The sequence below is a fragment of the Catharus ustulatus genome, chromosome 2, assembly GCF_009819885.2.
Source record: "Catharus ustulatus isolate bCatUst1 chromosome 2, bCatUst1.pri.v2, whole genome shotgun sequence".
Classification (NCBI taxonomy): domain Eukaryota; kingdom Metazoa; phylum Chordata; class Aves; order Passeriformes; family Turdidae; genus Catharus; species Catharus ustulatus.
Genome location: NC_046222.1, coordinates 42768378 through 42782923, shown reverse-complemented (window position 1 = coordinate 42782923; position 14546 = coordinate 42768378). Strand labels below are relative to the sequence as shown.

Here is a 14546-nt window from a genome sequence, read left to right as displayed (position 1 = left end):
TCAATGTAAAACAAATCTTACCATTGGAAAATATTGCCCCCTGTGGAAAAGACAGCTCATGACTATGCTCAGCCTTACAGGAATACATGGCTTTTGCTTGTCTGAAAGAAAAAAAAAAAAAAAAAAAAAAAAAAAAACAGGCTTGCAATAAATGACATAACAAGGAAAAAGGTATAAAGAGAATTAAAACCTGGGAAGTATAGGAATAAGCAGATGTACAAATGCTATATGATAAAGACTGGCTATACAGCAGTCCAGAGGAGTAGAGTTATAGCAGAAAATAACTTCAAGCTTACTGGAGTTAAAGCATGTTATTGCAGAGAAGAGACTGACATACCACTCAGATATTTAAACAGGAATATAATGTGGAACTTTAAAAATGAAGTTGTCATTCAAATAAGTATACTGAAATGAGCATACTGTTTGAAGCAAGCTATGGATTGCCTGGAGACAAATTCAAAAGTGATCATCAAGTCATTAAAGGTCTAAAACCTTGACCTGTGAAAAACTATTGTTAATAGTTTGTGGTGGTTGAGAGGGGAACCGAAAAAGTCACCTCTCGGGGTCTGGCACAATGATTCTGCAAAGTACAAAATGAGGGTATGAACATGAAGATGGAAATGAGGAGTTCCCTTCTTGGAGAGAAAATTCCTGCACTTTACCTAATACCTTGGCTTTAACTTACCCACTCAGAACAATTTTACATGAGCTGGATTTCTTTAAACCCACACTACATTAAGTGAAGATGGACTTGTTGACTATTTCACCTTTGCATGATATGATGGGGAATTGCCAGCTGAGGTTTCCTTCTAGCCAGGTTTTATCTCAATGACCCAGTATGTGACCTGTGACAAAGTTTAAAATTTTCTGCATACTTTTTGAAAGTGAGTATATGCAAGCAGCATTTAATCCATCATGTCTTTCTCTCAAAACAGTGAGATAAAACGAGTTGCATAATAGATTAATTAAGCATAAGCATCTTAAGCATAATCATGATTCATTTGAACCTTGAAAAGGGTATGAGAGTGGATGGACATATTCTGAAGTTTTTATGTGAGAGCTTTCCAGAGATGATTTCTCCCTCTGAATAAAAAGCTTTGCTGATGGTTCTCTGACTTATGACTGGACTAAATGGCATGTTTTGCCTTCATCTTAAGAGAACTAATTACTTCTCAAGGGTTATATTCTCAGGATGAGATTTTCAGAGGAGATTAGGAATTTTGAGCTGTACAATATCCAATGGGCAGTTTATTTTCAGAGTCCTGGAAAAATTTCTGATTTTTAGGACTGTCATCCTGGTTACATCCCATAAGCTAACTAAAACAAGTTGAGCAGTGGAACCCTGCTTGTTCACTTTGCTTAAAGGTTAGCTTGCTCTCTGACTAGTGTAGACTGGTCTGAGCAGAGTTTTTCCAAACGAACTCCTTGGTGCCCCCTGATGTGAAGAGTTTGCCATCAAACTCTTGACAAGACAGGTGTCTTGATTCATTATTCTGTTTAATCTGTACAAATTTACACATAATAATCTACCTAATGTATATACAGAGGGAGTTTAGATAGCTTTACTAAAGGTCACACATAAACTAAAATTATTTACAGTAATTTCACGATTATAAGCCGCACCATTTTGACTAAAATTTTGGTCCAAACCCGGAGTGCGGCTTGTAATCTGGAGCGGCTAATATGTGATAAAAAATTCTGAAATTTGCGAACTGGAAATGCGAGCTGGCAGCAGCCCCCAGCCGAGTTGAACCCACCTGGCCCTGGTGGGGCAGTGCCGGGCCAGGGGGAGCAAATGCGGTGGGGGCCGGGCGGAGTGAATGCAGTGATGGCAGGACCAGCAGCGCTGGGCCAGGGCCAGCCCACCCAGCGGGGGCGGGGCCGGCAGCACTGGGCCCCGAGTCGGGGGAAGCGAACACGGCAGCAGAAGGACCAGCAGTGCCAGGCCAGGGCCAGGCCAGGGCTGGCCTGCCCGACGCCGGCAGTGCAGGCGTGGGTGAGTGACCCCGGCAGCGGTGGCTGGCCCCGAGCGGCCCCGCTGAGCAGCAGCACTGAGCTGGCTCACTCGGCCCCGTTGGCAGCCCTGAACAGGCTGAGCCCGCACCGCCCCGAGCTGAGCCAGTAAACCCCGTGATCCCACGATTCTGTTACTAATTGGCAACTTTGTGAAAGTTGCACGAGGATCCTCGCTGCGAATGAAAGTGTAGCTTACAATCCGGTGTGGCTTATTTATGGACAAAGAATGAAATGTTGCCGACACGTGGACATGTGGCTTATAATCAGTGCGGCTTGTAATCGTGAAATTATTGTAATCTAATTTTTTTCCTCAAACTTTACAGGGAGCACTACAGATGTTCTAATTATCCTAACCCAAATGAATAACACTATGACAAAATACCCTGTTGGGGTGGGTTGACCTGCCATAATCCCTTGTTATCAAACCCAATACACCTGTGTGGCATAATCATGGAATTAACACATATAAAACAGTAAAGTAACTGTCAAAGATTGCTGTAGTTGTAATGAACAGAAAGCAGGAGGTAATGAATTTACCGAAGCACAGGGATTATTTCAAATCTGAATAATTTGACTATCAAGCCAGGTACCCATGTTAATAATGAGATACCAGAGTAACACATTTAAGACATTTAAGGCAATATTTAAATGTGAGGCAAAATTTCTTAAGTCATTCTTGAAATATTACATGTTCTTTTTATTGCCCTTGGAAAAAGTTAAGAAATTAATGCAATTTTCTCCTCTATTCTCTAATGTCTAACAAGCTATTCTGTTTGCAACTTCTGATTTTATCTGATCCAAGTATGTTTACCTTCAAAATAAAAAAAGACAAGAAAACATAGACTCTGTCTTAGAATTATACAGTCACAGAATTTCTAAAATTGAAAAAGACCTCTAAAATAATCTCCTATGGAAAGAGAAAGGTTCTCAGCACTTTACATTTACAAAGATAGAGAAACACAAGAAGTCAGTTTCTCAAAAGCTAATGAATGATAGGATTCTTCACACTACCTTTCTCCTGAGACAGAGCAATTACAAAGTTATCTACAAACCATCTGGGATGGTATAATGAGTGAGAAATTTAAGAAAATTTACTCATAATTCTGGAGCAATTTTCAAGCATCTGGTTACTTCCTCCACACTTGATTTGATTATTTAGGTCCTCATATCTATTATTACTTCAACCCTACCCATTTGGAGGCACTACTCATGAAATGAGCTTGCAGGTTCTTGGGCATTTTGTTTGTGATCATGAAAATGGACATTCTTACTGATGGTTTTAATGCTGTTCTCCTTAGAAACAAGGCTGTTAAAAAGCATGTGATAACATCACCATCATCTATTACAGTGTTTTTAAGATGATGCTAATAACATGAGGGGAGTGTGATTCATGTTGTTTAGGGCAGAGGGAAAAAAAGGACTTCAGAAAATGTTACCCACATTTCCTAGAAGTTCCTTCTTTCCATGATCTTACTGGGTAGATTCCAGATGAGAAAAATGCATTTTCCATTTCCTTACTTCCTATTATGGTTGTTTTGAGTCCATAATGATAAATATACTAGCAGTCAAATGATCAGTACTCATCAGATCATAAATTCTTTTGCTTGACTATGCAGTCAACAGTACTTGAGGTTATAATAATAATAATAATAATAATAACTATTTTGAACAATAAACAAGCTTTAAAACTATGCTCCTCCCCTAATGACTTTTCAATTTAGCAAGACCAAGACAGAAGAGGAAGGAATCAATGAGGAAAAACATATGAATCTCTCTCAGATGACTCACCAGTTAATATTATCCTGCAGGAAGAAGAAAGGTTTATAGAGCCCTGGAAATGGCAGACTCAAAACCAAGCCCGATTAAAACACACTGGCCTGGTCTGAGCAAGGTGTTTTAGGAAATGAAAAAATATAGCATGAAAATAAAAACAAAAGAATGACAGGAAAAGGATGTTTAATGTATGGCTGGGAAGGAGCATAGGTCTAGAGGGCTTCAAAACATCAATCTGCTCCTACTGAAGTCCCAGCCTGGCACCTAGGGATCCTGCTGAAAGGCTGAACCTTTTGCTGTCACCTACTCCTTCCCATTTTTCTAATGAAAATTCCTCTTCTAATGGAGTTTCTCACTTCAGGAGACTTGACTTTCTGTGCACCACTACATCAAAGTCAAGATTATGCAGATTCAGGGATTACAGTAAATTCACGAATACAAGCCGCACTGAGTATAAGCCGCATCTCTGGGTGTCGGCAAATATTTCGGTTTTTGTCCATAGATAAGCCGCACACGAATATAAGCCGCTTTGTCGTTCGCAGCGAGGACCCGCGTGCAATTAGTAACAGAACCGCGGCAGGGCGGGGTTTACTGGCTGAGCTAAGGCTGTGCAGGCTCGGCCCGCTAGGGGCCGCTGAAGGGGCCAGGTGGCCCAGCACGGTGCTGCAGCTCGGGGCTGGCCGCCGCTGCCACTGGGCTCGGTCACCCCGGGTCAGCGCTGCCCCGCGGTGGCAGGCAGGGACGGAGCTTCCCCTGCTCCTACGGCAGCGGCGGCGGGCGGGGACGGAGCTTTCCCGCGCCCGTGGCGCCGGCGGCGGGCAGGGACGGAGTTTCCCCGCTCCTGCCACGGCGGCGGCGGGCGGGGACAAAGCACCCCGTCGGCTCCCCGAGCCGCGGCAATGGCTGCGCGGGGCTCCCGTCGGCTCCCCGAGCCGCAGCAATGGCGGCGAGCGCTTCCCCCCCCTCCCCGGGCCGCAGCAATGGCGGCGCGGGCTTCCACCCCCCTCCCCGTGCCACGGCAATGGCGGCGCCGGGCCCCCCCCCTGAAATAACACCCTAGGCCTCGTCCCCAAATACCTTGCAGAGCTGGCCTGGGGTGCTGTTTCATGTAGAACAGTAAGACATTAGAGGCTCTTTCTCCCAGGGTTGGTATTCTGCTTTATTCTTAGGCTTCCATGTGGTCAGAGCGAGAGATGGGGATAAAGAGAGAGCCCACACGTGGGCTCAGGGTTTTTCTCTGGGTCAGGAAAGGGGAGGGGTCAGCCTTGGCTTCAGGCCAATCCCATCGCAGGGGTCAGTCCATTGGTCTTGTAGGGGTTACAGGGTTAAAGGGACATACCATTCCTAAAGCATTAGGGTATTGGGTTACAACACCCCCCGTCTCTCCTCTGGGCTGTGGCAGAGGAGGAAAGAGAGCTCTCCCGCCTCTCTCCCCGCCCCCCCGTGCTGCCTACAGGGAGCCAGGCTCCACCCGCGGTGCAACAAAGTAGCGATTTGTAACAATCGCAAAATGCCGACTTTGCAGCTGCTCGGCTCAGCACTCTGGCAGGCACTTCTGAGGTTGTATTAGCCGCTCCTGATTATTAGCCGCATTTCCGGTTTAGGAGCAAAATCTTAGTCAAATTGGTGCGGCTTGTATTCGTGAAATTACTGTATGTTGTTGGTGCATTTCTGTACAGCAGCTGAAATAAACAGACCTCAGGCCTGGCTGACTTCTCTAACTGCAGTGTCTGTGAAAACAGTAAGAAAACTCCTTCACCTCTTTCAAGAGCATGCTAGATTAGTGACAGAGATGGTCTCAGTGTACACAGTAGCTTAATACCACAGTGAGGGAGATGAATAATGATGAATACTAAACTTCAAATCAGGAAACAGGAAGACAGAAGTCAAAGTAACTCTGTGATTGGAAAAAGAGTGCACAGGTTGGACAGGGCATAAAATTTTGGTCTTCCCTGTCTAATCCTAACACATGTACTGTGGTCTCTAGTGTTCTTTCTGACTAGAAAAACCCTTTAGTGGTACAGGAGCATATACTCATGTATATAGGGAGAGAAAACAGGTCAAACAATGCATTACAAGACACACACACTCATTATAGACCTGTTGCATCATAAAAGTCAGAAAGCAGGGTTGCAAACACTGTGTGGAAGAAGGAATTAAGTAGGATCACTGAGGCAGTAAAATATCAAGAGCAGAATTACCTTCTGGAATACAGTGTGAGACTGCAAAGCCATACAAGTGCTTTTGATCTGCCATCTATACAAAAGACCACAACAGGCAACAGGTGCCTCAAGCAGGGAAGAAGTTACATTCTATAATGCATAGTTCAGCAGTACCTTAAAATTTATCTTGGCAAGGTAAATTACCCATGCAGAGAGTCCAATACTGTCTTGACTTGAGTATTTCTGGTATCAAACCAAGCAGCTCAAAAATAGTTTCTCTGCGTTACACTTGGCCCTGCATATATTCATTGGTTAGCAGAATTATGAACACAGGAGGCCTTTCTACTGCATGATCAATTTACCACAAATTCTACACACTTCAAAACAAAAACAAAAACAAACCAAAAAAAAAAAAAAGAAAAAAAAGAAAAAGAAAGGCTATTCTATGGTTTTAAATCAGCCTTCATGTTCATAAAATGCAGCTAAATAATAGCTGGCTCTAAATTGCAAAATCATACTCAGACAAACAGCACTATAAGAACAGCTGAGCTACTTCTGATTTCTTCCCCTTTCTCATTTTCCTTTCTCCTTGCTCCTGTTACTCTTCTGCCTTCTTATGAAGGCTGAAGTAGAGGAGCTATTCAGCCTTTCAGTGTTTCTGCCTTTGTTATCCGCTCTCAGCATCCATTACCAAACTGCTGCTTTTTCCTTTGTCAGATTTTTGCTTCTTACATGCTTTTTATATACAGATACAGGTGTCACAGGCTCTGAAGGAACAACAGAGGAGAGCTTGAACGAAGGAAGTAATACAAAATAAGAAAAGGAACAGTGTGGAAGATGAAATGATGCAGGACTGGTGAAGCAGTAATTGCTTTCAACTTAGGGCACTGGCTTAAGAACATTCCAGGCCCTGCACTTATACTTTTGTTCCTCAAATTATTGCCCTGATCTTTTCATACCCCTTTCCTCCCCTTCCAACCTTCTCTTTGTTCATCTTACAGTTCATGTACTACATCAAACAAGAAGATTCTTGATTCCTGAAAGTTGCTTCTCTCACAAAATCAATAGGTCTTTGCAGAAGAGCTTTTTCTTTCCCTGCCCTGCTAGAGTTGCCTGAGAGGACAGCTACATTCCATGGCCACACATTTCAGTATGTTGGCATCTTCCTTTACATCTGTGCTACTTTAGGCTACTCCTTCTGGATTCATGGATTGACATCTTTTCTTCATTGCTCAATAGTTTTGGTAAGTTGTGGGTTTTATCAGTGAGTAAAGCAGTGATCTGCTCTAAATCTGTGTTCCGTCTCAAAAAATTTGAAAAGTTGGGACAGTGAGGAGACAGACAGATGTTTTCCTACATCTATTTACTTATCTGCTTTGTCTGTAAATTGTAAGGGGATAGATATTGCTTCCTAGATGAACACTTACTAGAACATTTTAAATTCATTTAATATGAAAATGAATCAAATTAAACGCAAACAATTGTGAAGAAAATGTCAATACTTCCTGCTGCACACTATCAAGAAGAAAGGTCAACAGTTTCTCCAGACAGACACTGAGGCATGGAAGATTTGATGGCAAAAACAGAAATCCTGACCAAGTTAATCTTGAACTTTCTAAAGTACAGTAATTTCACAACTATAAGGCGCTCCGGATTATAAGGTGCACCTCTGGGAGTCGGCAAATTTCGCAACTTTGTACATTATATAAAGCGCACCGGACTATAAGGCGCACGTTTTTTGTGTGGTGAGGAGCTGCGCCGCGAGCAACAAAGTAACAAATTAGTAACGGAATCACACAATAGCAAGGTTTACTGGCAGGTGCTCAATTTGCAAACATTTTTCACAGATTGGCGTAGCCTTTAAATGCAGCCCCAGGCACCTTCCCTATGCCTTGGGCCTCGGCACTCCTGTCCGCCCTTGGCGCCGTCTGGTGAGGTGCAGTTCAGGGCGGCTGCGGTTCATGGTTGTTCGGGGCTGCCCGCGGTGTGGGGCAGCTTGGGGTTGCACGCGGTCTGGGTTGACTCGGGGTGGCTGCAGCTCACGGCTTCTGTGGTTGCCTGGTCCCTCCTTCTCCGCACTGCTTGTGCCAGGCCGGTGGCGGCAGCTGCTCTCTCCCTCCTTCCCCGCGCCGCTCACGCTGGGCCAGCGGCGGCGGCTCCTCCTTCCCCGCGCAGTGGCCAGGGACAGCTCCCTCCCTCCCCGCGTGGCTCCTGCCAGCCACGGCCACTTGCTCCCCTTGCGACTCAGCGCTCCTGCGGCACCGGCCCCCCATTGCGGCTCACACTTCCGGGTTGGCAAATTTCGCAACTTTGTCCATTATATAAGGTGCACCAGACTATAAGGTGTACTTCCGGGTTTGGGCCGAAATTTTGGTCAAAAGGGTGCGCCTTATAGTTGTGAAATTACTGTAGATGTTACTCCAGACCTGCTGATATGAGCAAATTACCATAAAACAGGTTTGCTACTCTGCTGAAGCTATTCCATTCAAACAGCTGTATGGAGAAAGTACAGCACCCTAATTTAAATACTAATAATTTTCTAGTGTATCTGTGTCCTTAAGCAGACAGCTGACTTGAGCCTCCCTCACTATTCCCCATGGTGACAGAATAACCAGACTGGCTGTTACTCTCCATGAAATTTATCTTTCTTTTGAAGAAAGGATGAGTTTAACAAACCAAAAAAATTTCACATGCCACATGATGCTGTCCAAAGGACACAGAACAAAGCTCCAACACTCCTCTTTCAATCTCTGAAGCTAGCAAAACAGAAAGGATTTTACAGAATGTTAAACAGCTTGTAGCACTTACCGTCCTGAAGAAACTTGTTTAAGTGAACCAGCACTTTCGAACAACTGTGCTCTTGCAGCCACTCTGAAAATAAATGCACCACCTTGCTTTATACTACACACATTATAATCACTTTTAATCATCTAAAGACATGAACACATTTTAATTTTTTTTTTTTAATTATTCATTTACATCCCTATTCACTAGACTTTTTAAGAGCATAACCTAACTGGGGCCATGGACTTCTGCATGCTCCAGTGCTGTGCTGAGTCACCAACGGAAACCTCAACATCTTGTGTTTAAAACTATATTCATGGATGGCCAATAGATATATCTATAGTCTATCACTATCATGCTGGAACTCTGAGTTGTGCAGAATTCCCTGTTTAAGTAAGACACAAGGGTCTGTGGAATGGCTACAGTGATCCCTTCCAGTTTACGAAGTGGAAAGGCTGAATGATATTCTGCAGTATTTGAAGAACTTCTTGATGCTCTGCAGATCTGGAAATCACTTGTTCATAGGGACAGAGATATGCTGGGTTAAAGTCAGACCAGGAGAAATCTGACTTTTCAGTCTTCTGAAAGCACTGAGAAACATTATTGACCCAAATCTTAAACCCAAATAAGGCTAAATTACAATCTCTATCACTGAGAACTATTTTCCTTTCAGTTTTTAAGAAATAAAACTAAACCAAAACCAAACCAAACCAAACCAAACCAAACCCCAACAGTTAGAAATCAACTATTTATCATGCAGCAACTGAAGACGCTTTAGAGCTGAAGGCTGGTTTCATTTTCTTCTTAATTCTTCCAGTTTTGGACTTTCACAAACAAAATCTGATAATCTTTTTGAACTAACATAATAGACAGTAAGTAGCATTTTTGTTCCTTGAAACATTAAATTCTGGAAGATCAAGCGACAATAATACTAATCATTTTTCTGGGAAACATTTTTACCTTGTCTCCAGTTTAATAAAGTCAATGGTAGTCTTTCAACTGACTTACGCAGGTTTTGTGCCATCTCCTTTGTTTACAATTTTAACAAAACTAGATAAATAATTAACAAATGCAGAAATAATAAACGGAAGTATTCATGCATGCTTTTTCAGTTACTTATGTACGTCTATGGAGTCACTTTATAAGGGACAATACTGTAACAACACAAATCTCCGAAGAGCCTTATTGACTTACACAGATCCCGGTCTTTGATAGCCATTACTCGATGCAGTATCTAATCTTAATCTCCTGCACATTTTGGGAGGCAAATCAGGGTTTGGTGGAGCCTTTGGTGTATCTTTGGTATCTGTTGAAGATAAGCTCTGTATAGACCCACTGCAGCTTTTGTTACCTAAAAAACCACCAAATTATAGGGAACATTAAAGCTGATTTGAAGTTGTTTACAACATGCATAACTGTGCAAAGCAAAGGTTGTGCTGTTGTTGTTGAGAGGTTTTTTTTTCCTTTTTTTAGTAATCAAAACAGGTAGACAAACTAGTTAATAAGAGTGAGAAGAAACAAACTTTCAGGCAAAAAGCCAGGAGAAAAAAATCAACAGAAAGAATGAGGAAATGACACTAAAACTGAGAAGGCTGAGAAATTACATTGCAATTATACAGCTAGCTTGAATAATCACTAAAAAGTGACAATAAAAACATTTATTAAATAGCACTTTGCATAAAATTGAAAAAAATTCACAGGAAAATGGTTCTCAAAAAGTCAACTGATCAAAGCAGTATGAAATCAGACCACAATAATTTGTAAAAATTAACATTTTGATATCCACAAAAGCTTCATGAGGTTTAAAAAAAACCTTACAAATAATGACTATGATTTGCCTTAAACATGACCATGAATTGCCACTGTATATTAAATCTATATGTATAGAACACAAAAGAAGTCCTTTTAATGAATGTAAGCCCTGTCCACATGCGTCCTTTCAGGTGACTTATCAGTGGACTTCTTTCCATGGATGTTCTGCAAGATGAAAACTGCATCTGCTTCTCTCCTTATGCCAAAGACCAAGCAACACTTAATAATGCTTTAAAAGCCATCATAATACACAGATCCCAAAATACAAGCACAATACCTCTAATATTAATATTTCTAATATAGAGTAATATAATATACTATTATAGTATCATAAATTGATAAATTATAGATGAATCGTAGGAGGATAGAGTGATCTAAATATGAGAAACATATCTAGCTCTGTGAACATTCTAGGTTATAAGCAATGGAAATACAGAAATATCTGAAACAGTTTGAAAACTGAAACAACATACCACAAAAATTAAAAACAAACTAACTAACTAACAAACAGGACTAATGAGTATCATTTGCTTTCAGACCCAGCTCCTGTTTTGTGATGCATAAGTTAAAACTGATCTGATAAAAGACCTTGGAAATTACCTTCAGCGGATGGAATTGACCTAAGGGAAGATGCTGATGACCTTTTCATCCCAGACAGACTGTAGGAACTCTTTTTGGTCAGGTCTGTTGGTGGAGAGGCATTTTCTGGTCCAGTGACAGAAGCTACACTTTGGCAGTCTGATTCCACATCTGTTTTGGTTGTATCCTCCTTTGATGAGGATTCTGGACTTGTAGTCCACAGGCCTGAACTTTTCTGGCCATTAGAAGAAGCGGGAGAGGCGATCCATGGAATCCCTCCCGATTTCTCCCTTGGCTGTGAGGGCGTGCACTTGGTGGTGCTGTTCTGCTCAGAGGAGTGAGAAGACAGAGACTCAATGCTGCCCATGGGAGTGCTGTCAGGGCTACTGCTGTACGAGTCACCTAGAGAGGAGGCAGGAGGAGGGAGAGAGAGTAAGAAAAATAATCTGCCTTTTCCAGTCCTGCATTTCTTTCATGTCACTTTTAGCTCTTTTGTACCTTATTAGTTATCAAATTCATTAATCTGTGGTTTAAGGCAGAAGAACACAACTCTTTTTTCAGAACACAACTCTTTCTTCAGAAGAACTCAACTCTTTTTTTCATTTACAACTTGAAGATTCATCTTGTCTATTTACAGAGCATTAGTCCCTTGAAAGTTGCAAGACTGGTCGATGCATTGTTTGTCAGATGTATTTTCTATAATTTTTTATCATTCCTTACCATATGAAACCTGCATCTCTTTTCTCACACCATATAGATTTCCTTTATTTCCTACATTATAGTTGTGTCTGTGCTTCATTTAAATGATAACTTAAAACCATCTAGTACTCTGAAAATGCTATTGCCAGAAGCCTTGGCTCCCTCTTACTTGTCTCCTGCCACACCTTATATTTGGTAAGAAGAGTACCTCTGCTTCTACCTCAGCATTTCAGGGCACAAGTGAGACATTAATTGAAACTTGTTTATACAAGTGCTGAGTTTCAGCTAATAAGCAAAACACAAGTGGAGAGTTGTTGGATCAAACCTAGTGGCAATCAAACTGCCACCAATCATAGTATCATAGAAGTCATACAATCATTTAGGTTGGAAAAGATCCCCAAGATCATCGAATCCAACCTCTGACTGAACACCACTACGTCAACTGAAACATGGCACTAAATGCCATGTCATTTCTTGAATACTTTCAGGGATGGCGACTCCACCATTTCCCTGGTAAGTCTGTTTCAATGCTTGACAAGCCTTTCAGTGAAGAAATTCTTGCTGATGTCCAGCCTGAATCTCCCCTGGCATAGCCTGAAGAAGCCTGCATACACTCTGCAAAATACTTGCACAGAAAAAATCCCTTTTTTAGAGTGATATTCATTCATTGCAGTTACACAGTGAAAAACACCTGAAACGTGCCCAGTTTGTCCTCTGGTGAGTGTAACTGACTGATCCTTTGTAACTTCTTACTTGGGATCCCATGTCATTCACATTTGCAATCTGTGTGCAGGGAGCTATTGTTATTTAGTATTTAAACTCTCTCTGGCAGGAAACAAGTAACATTGGCATGAGGAAAATGCAGCAGCTGTGCAAGAATATAGTGAGGATAGATTTCTTAACATTACAGACTTCAGAACTACTACGGATCCTCAAGAACAGATTAACTTACTGAACCAGTCTCAAATAAATGTTTTTGAAGAACCAAGGGACACAGAAATACTTTAGGAAGTCTTTTGCAGTAGTGGAATTGTAAATTACTTAACTTTTATAAAGTTTCAATACTCCTCACTGGTACAGCAGTATGTAAAAACGTGGTGACCCAAATGGATGAGAATGAATGAAGTAAAACTTTTAATTACATCTATATAAAATTAAGTAAGCATTCTAAAGAAGAAATTACAGTAATTTCACAACTATAAGGTTCACCCTTTTGACTAAAATTTTCCCTCAAACCCGGAAGTGCGCCTTATAGTGCGGTGTGCCTTATATTATCTACAAAGTTGCGAAATTTGCCAAACCGGAAGTGGAAGCCGTGAGCCGTGGGGGGAGCCGGAAGTGCCACGGCAGCCAGCTGGAGGCGGGGTCAGGGGCCCACGGCACCGCCCCTGCCAGGTGGAGGCGGGCCAGGGGGCCCGCGGCACCACCCCTATCGGGTCCAGGCAGTCCCGGGGGCCCATTGCTGCTGGGTGAAGGCGGGCCGGGGGGCTCGTGGCACCACCCCTGCCGGGTGAAGGCGGGCCCGGGGGCCCATGGCTGCCGGGTTGAGGAGGGGCCTCGGCCAGCAACCGCACGGGGGAAGCTGGGCGTGGAGCCTCGCTGCAAAAAAAAAAAGCACGCCTTATAGTCCGGTGCGCCTTATATGATCTACAAAGTTGCAAAATTTGCCGACTCCCGGGGGGTGCGCCTTATAGTCCGGTGCACCTTATGGTCGTGAAATTACTGTAATTATAGAGATAGCTCCCTGCTGTTAAATAGTAAGCCATGTCATAAGTACACTGCTTCTCCCAGGAAGATTAGAGTTTGTTTCTAATCCAGAAAACCTAACGAAGTTTCAGTGGTTTTGGCAGCCAAGGTAGTAGCTGACTAAAGCAATGACCACAGTGATGCACGTGAAAAAAGCCGAGTGAGGGTTTTGATCTCCTATCCTTGACTGAATTATATTTGTTTTAGGAGAAAAGACTGCATTTGCTGTTTCCCAACCCCAATAATCATCTTGCAAGCAAATGAGATGAACATCATAGAAAGAACTCTTGAGTTTCAAAGTAGATTGAGTTTAGATTAGAATGTAAAGTCCACTTTAAATGATGTTGAACACTGTATGCAATGCAAGACTTGCCTACAACCAAACATCCTTCGTCATCTGGAAAGTGAGGACTGCAGTCAGTCAACAGTGCTGCTGTGACTCATAGAGGGTAAAAAGCTGATGCTTATAGAATATTATTCAGACAAAATTAAAAGATGACATAAAAAGCAAGATAGTCAGTATACAATGACAAACTTACTGTCAGGATCTGCTAGACATGGTGTGTATCTCCCCTTGGGTTTACGTGAACCTGTGGAGAGACAAATTGCTCTTGTTCTTCTTGAACTTGATCGGGACTGAGGCTGGGGAAGAGGAATATTGGGGTCTGGTGCAGTATGAAATATCTGCATGATTAAAAAAAGGGAGAAAATGACATTAAACAATAGAGGTACTCTTACATTTTCATTATTAATCCCTTTGTTTTCCTCCCCATTGTGCTTGAAATTAACACTATAATAGTCTCACATGTTACGAAAGAATAAAGTCACGGAATATAAGCTTTGCTTTGATCTCATTTTACAACTCAAGAACCACAATGCTGAACTTTACTTAATATGTGTATTGATTTGTTGAAATATATTTATTTTCTGGCTCTTGTTAAGAAGGGCTTAACAGTTCAAATTGTAAAACAAAAT

At 42.2% G+C, this 14546-nt stretch overlaps 1 protein-coding gene across 1 annotated transcript in view; it reads right to left on the bottom strand.

The window, feature by feature from the left end:
* Positions 1-14546, bottom strand: part of LOC116992838 (rho GTPase-activating protein 42) — a 156965-nt gene that overhangs the window by 5411 nt on the left and 137008 nt on the right. Inside the window, exons 19-23 of the mRNA XM_033052847.1 lie at positions 14111-14255; positions 11148-11528; positions 9930-10086; positions 8760-8822; positions 22-101 (exon numbers count right to left, since the gene is read on the bottom strand). Of these exons, the coding sequence (XP_032908738.1) occupies positions 22-101; positions 8760-8822; positions 9930-10086; positions 11148-11528; positions 14111-14255 (826 nt within the window). The remainder of the gene's footprint in view (positions 1-21; positions 102-8759; positions 8823-9929; positions 10087-11147; positions 11529-14110; positions 14256-14546) is intronic.